We start from the raw sequence: 5762 nt of genomic DNA, 5'->3' as shown, positions 1-5762 counted from the left end.
TTCAAGCGGGTTTTTCTTCATTTTTATGTTTCTCTTCTCGAACTAAGGTTTGAAGATCAGCTGTTGCACTCGTCATTAAACGCTTCCTCAAGACCTTCTGCTTCGTGGGTTTTCGACCATCGACCTTCGCAGCAACGTGTCTAGGGTCCATAGCTAGTCTACCAACATCCCGGCCCATCCTGAAATCGCTCGTATTTCTGAAAAGAAAGAAAGAAACCTCGCGAACACAACGGGTGGGTGCTACTGATCTTTCTCCGAGAAGCTAGGCTGCTTGTAATCTGGTTGAGACGACGCTGGTAAAACACAAAGCTTTTCGACTGGACGCGTGGATAGTCCTGCTGCAGTCTTCAAAGTAACGACCCTTACGACTCCATCAGGTCCTGGAAAAACTCGATCTACTCGTCCCATCTTCCAACGACTTGGTGGTAAGTTATCATCCTTGATGACAACTAGCTGCCCGATCTTGATTTCAATTGGTGTCTTCCATCTTTTGAACCACCCTTGAAGTTGAGTCAGATATTCAACTCGCCAACGATCCCAAAAGTGCTGGATTCTTTTCTGCAACGTTTGATTGTTGTTCAACCTATTCAAGGGTACCTCGCGAACATCTCTCTCAGGTATTTGTTGTAGGGGTTCCCCAATAAGAAAATGCCCCGGTGTTAGAGGCTCGAGATTATCAGGATCATCCGTTAACGCTGTAATTGGTCTGGAGTTGAGGCAGTTCTCTACTTGCACCAGAAGCGTAGTCATGTCCTCAAATGAAACCGCGTTCTCTCCTAGCACCTTCAAAAGATGTTTTTTGGCTGATCTGACTGCTGCTTCCCAGAGTCCTCCGAAGTGAGGTGCTCCTGGGGGTATAAAGTGCCATTGGATATTGTTGTTCGCACACTCCTTCGAAACTGCTTCCTTGTGGTGATCGTTGCGCAGCAATTTGAGGATTTCACGCAGGTAATTCCGTGCTCCAACAAAGTTCGTCCCATTGTCCGAATAGATGTCCGAACAGTATCCTCTTCTACCGATGAATCGTCGTAAAGCTTGGAGAAAACGTTCTGTGGATAAATCGGACACGAGTTCTAGGTGTACAGCCTTCGTACACAGGCAAATAAAGACTGATACGTATGCCTTAACCGCTGGTTTTCTTGGAGCTGGCCGAATGTATACTGGGCCAAAATAGTCGACGCCTGTCCTTAGAAATGCTCGAGCTACGGTGACACGTGCTTGAGGTAGTTCTCCCATAAACTGCTCAATAGGGCTGGGTTTCGCTCGAAAGCATTTCATGCAATTATGCACAACCTGTCGTGGAACATTCCTGCCACCAAGTGGCCAATACTTTAGTCTCACTGTGCTTAGCAGTAGTTGAGAACCAGCATGAAGTAGCTTGATGTGATAGTACTCGAATAACATCTTAGTAAACGGGTGTTTAGCTGGTAGCACAATGGGGTGCTTCGTATTTTCCGATTCCATGGATCTTCCTAATCTGCCTCCCACGCGAATTAGTCCTTCTGATGATATTCGTGGGGTAAACCATTTAAGTGGTGAACTTCGATGTACGTTTTCGTTTTTCATTAACGCCTTCCACTCAGCAGGAAATGATTCTTGCTGGATGCAGCGGATGATAGAAAATTCTGCTTGTTCCAATTCTTCGACGGTTAGTAAGTTTTTGCAGTTTTCCTCAGATTTCTTAAGAATACGCATGAGCCGCATCCAATAAGCGGTACTGCGTATTAGTTTGGTAAATGACGAAAACCTTCGAACATAGTCTTCACTGAAGTCTGATACTCGACTGGTGGTTGGATGTGCGGTACGACGAATTTCCTCTTCTGCTATTTGAGACTCCAAGGTGCCTGGTTGCTCCGGATAATGATTTTGCCCTAACCATTCAGGGCCCTTCCACCAAAGACTGCATCCCTCTATCTGATTTGGGTCCATACCCCGTGAGATAAGGTCTGCTGGATTTTGCAAGCCAGGAACATGTCTCCAAGTACAGTTTTCCGTAATCGTTTGGATTTTCGCAACACGGTTAGCTACGAAAGTGGACCACGTCGCAGGAATTGCCTTCAACCATTGAAGAACACACGTAGAATCTGTCCAGAAATGCATGTCGACCTCCAATTTCAACGCTTCGCGTACCTTAACTGATAATTCCGCCGACAAAAGCGCTCCACACAGCTCTAGCCTCGGAATGGATTGGGACTTTAACGGTGCTACCTTCGATTTCGCTGCTAGCAAACATACGAGAGACCTTCCATGTGTGTCGATACTCTTGACGTAAGCGCATGCTCCATACGCACGCTCGGACGCATCCGAGAAGAAATGCAGCTCCACATTGACTGCGTCTGGTAAAACTGCACATCGCTGGATTTTCAGGTTATTCAGGATTGATAACTGCCCATGGAAACTTCGCCATTCTTCTTCTACATCAATCGGAACTGGATGATCCCAACCGAGGGTTTTCCCGTCCTTCTGCAGTCGCCATAAACGCTGCATGAAGATTTTTGCGCTCGTTGTAACTGCTCCTACGAGACCGAGCGGGTCGAATAGCATAGCGATAGCTGATAGGATTTTTCGTTTAGACAACCTTTCCCTTACCGCAATTTGTTCAATGGTGAAGTTGAAGCGAAAATAGTCCTTATGTGGCTGCCAGACCAGTCCTAATGTTTTCACCGATGGATCAGGATCCAAATTGATCTCGTTGGTTTGCGGGAGGGCAAGATCCTCGATTTTAACCTCTCTTAAAGCTGCTGCTGAGTTGGATGCGAACTTCCTAAGACGGAAACCACCACTGTCTGCCAATTTGATAAGTTCTGCGCACAATTTGATTGCATCGCTCTCTGTATCGGTGCCTGTGATAACATCGTCCATGTAGACGTCATCAACCAACGCCTTAGATGCGCTTGGGAATCGATTGCTCTCATCGTTCGCCAGCTGTTTCAACGTTCTGGTCGCTAGAAATGGCGCCGGTTTCGTGCCATACGTCACGGTTGCCAACTCGTAAGTTTCAACCTCCTTCTTCGTATCCGTTCTCCAAAGGATGCTTTGCAGGGGCATATCAGCTTCGCATATACCGATCTGTCGAAACATCTTCTCTATGTCCGCTATAATCATGACTCGTTTCATCCGACAACGCATTATCAGAGCTCGAAGCTCGTCCTGGATTACGGGTCCAACCAATAAGGCATCGTTCAAGGATATACCGCTACTGCTCTTGGATGAAGCATCAAACACAACGCGCACCTTGGTTGTTGTGCTTGCCTGCTTTATGACCGGGTGATGAGGAAGATACACACGTTTCTCGGGACCCACATTCGCCCTGCGCATGTGCCCTAGCTCCAGGTATTCTGCCATAAAACCGTGGTAGTGTTGACGTAGCTCTGGTTCCTTTTCCAGTCTACGTTCCAGGGATTGAAGCCGACGGAAAGCCATCTCCCGCGACTCGCCAATGGTTGCCAATATCTTTTCGTCCTTCGGTAGTGCTACGGTGTATCGCCCAGTAGAACTTCTGTACTTGGTTAGAGCAAACTGCGCCTCGCAGCGTTGCTCTTCCGGGGAATAATTGTTCGGAGACCCTATCTCCTCACAAGACCAAAAACGAGTAAGAAGTTCATCCAGATCCACCTTGGAGGCCGTATTACAGATGATGCGCGACGAAGAAGCTTGACTTTCTACCGAACCTGTCACCAACCAGCCAAACACTGACTCAATCAGCATGGGTAAACCTTCGCCCAACGGAATCTTGGTCTGACTCGGGAAAAATGAAAAGAAGTGCTGTATTCCTAGCACCATATCCAATGATGTTGATTTGAAAAACGCTGGATCTGCTAGTTCCACGCCCTGCGGGAATTTCCACGTAGAAACCGTCACGTTTGTTGTCGGTAGATCCGCGGTAACCTTGGGTAATAACAAGAAATCCATCGGCCGAGAAAAGTCCGATGTTCTTGACCGTACGACCGCTGACACCTGATGCTTGACCGTGGTATTTGATTGACCGATTCCAAGAACAGAAATGTTCGACCGTTTTCGAGACACCTTCATAAGTTGACAGAGCCCTTCTGTCATGAAGTTGCATTCGGAGCCTGAGTCCAATAAAGCCCTTGCCTGGAACACCTTGCCTGCATCGTCTTCCACTAAGACGACAGCTGTAGCTAACAGAACGGTTGAGGAATGATTCCTTGCCATGTTCGATGAAACGGATCCTGAGTTGGCGGCTGAGGTGGTTGCTGAAGCGGATTGATTACTATTGGCAGAAGATGCGAAAGGTTGCGATGGACGTGTATAGTTGTTTCCTGCACTGTCGACGCGAAAGCAGACTAGCGTATGGTGTTTTCCTTTGCATTTGCGACAAACCTGGTTCGATCTGCAGTCCGAAGCTTGATGACCACGCCGAAAACAGTTTCTGCAGAGAGAATTTTGTCGCAGCAGCTTGTCTCGAGCGGATGCACTCAACTTCAGGAACGTAGGACAGGTGTACAACAAATGGGATTCCGGACAAGCGATGCAACTTCCGGCCATCATCTGTGCTGCGCTGTGACTTGTTCTGGCGACGTTGGGTTTCTTCTGCCATTGAAAACCTTCCTGCTTGTTATCGTGAGCCTTAGGTGGAAGCGATGCCAAGATTTTCACGCGGGTTTGGAGAAATTGGGTTAAATCTACCACCTTGTCCTGGTCCTGATGAGCACTGTGCTCTTCCCATGCACGACGTGTTATTGGATCCAGTCTGGAGCACAACATTTCCAGCAACAACAGGTCCTTATATTCTTCCGGTTTCACCAATTGGTCCAGGGTTTGTACGACGCGCTCGAATCCTTCCAGTAGTGCCTGAATATCGACGGCCGACTCCTTAGCCACCTTGGGAAGTTTAAATAGGTTTCCAACCTGCCTGCGCTTCAACACCTTGCTGTCGTTGTACCTGGCCATTAGGATGTCCCAAGCTACTGAATAGTTCGCCCTCGTAAGCGCCAACGGATCGATGAGAGCCCGCGCCTCGCCGGTGAGACAGCCCTTCAGGTAGTGGAACTTCTCAACCTCCGGTAAGTCTGTCTTGGTATGGATCAGGGATAAGTACAGGTCCCGGAAGCTCAGCCACTGGTCGATGTCACCGTCGAACGTTTGCAACTTAATTTGCGGTAGCCTGACATGCTCGATGGTTGGTTGAATTGACGAGTCCATCATACGGGTGGAATGTAGAACACTGGCACCTCCTTCCAGTTCCTTGATGCGTTCCAACATAGATGCCTTGGCGTTGTAGTACTTCGTGGTGAAATCCTGCCGTATATTGGAACATGTTGCTTCTTTCGACGAGTACTCTTCGTGCATCTCAACCTCGATCAGCGCGTCGTTGATCCGATCCCATAAATCGTCCAGTTTCTCCAGTCTAACCTGGATTTGTTGAGCTGAAGTAACTTCCCCCAGAGTGCTTGCAAAAATGGTTATTGATTTAAACATCTCCATCAACGCCTTCACCTTTGTTTGTAGATTGCGCAGCGGTGGATTTTTCGATGACAAACTGGAAGCGGATGTCGTAGCCATGGTTGTAGTTCACTCACACAAAATTCACAGGAGAAAATGCACGGTGTTAGGATTCAATTCTGACTCTAGCTTCGGCAAGGAACATACACTGTAGAGCTTAACTTACTTTAAAAAACTTAGTACTACACTCCTCTACAGGTAGGCTCCTCCCAATCCAAAACTTGAATGGCAGTGCGCGATGTGAATTTAGCGCCTGGAGTAACGCTTCCAAAAGCCCTCGTTTACGCGTGAAGATT

The 5762-nt window shown here is 47.8% G+C and overlaps 1 protein-coding gene across 1 annotated transcript; it reads right to left on the bottom strand.

Annotated features, from left to right (window-relative positions):
- Nucleotides 1-240: 240 nt before the first annotated feature.
- Nucleotides 241-5526, bottom strand: LOC129742850 (uncharacterized). The gene has a single exon (XM_055734787.1). The coding sequence runs from the start codon at nt 5524-5526 to the stop codon at nt 241-243; it is 5286 nt and encodes a 1761-aa protein (XP_055590762.1).
- Nucleotides 5527-5762: the final 236 nt, after the last annotated feature.

This window comes from Uranotaenia lowii, chromosome 2 (genome assembly GCF_029784155.1).
Source record: "Uranotaenia lowii strain MFRU-FL chromosome 2, ASM2978415v1, whole genome shotgun sequence".
Classification (NCBI taxonomy): Eukaryota; Metazoa; Arthropoda; class Insecta; order Diptera; family Culicidae; genus Uranotaenia; species Uranotaenia lowii.
This window is presented reverse-complemented; position numbering and strand designations above follow the sequence as displayed.

Excerpts from the sequence above, each read along its gene's own strand:
- LOC129742850 (XM_055734787.1), bottom strand. The coding sequence starts at position 5,526 with ATGGCTACGACATCCGCTTCCAGTTTGTCATCGAAAAATCCACCGCTG.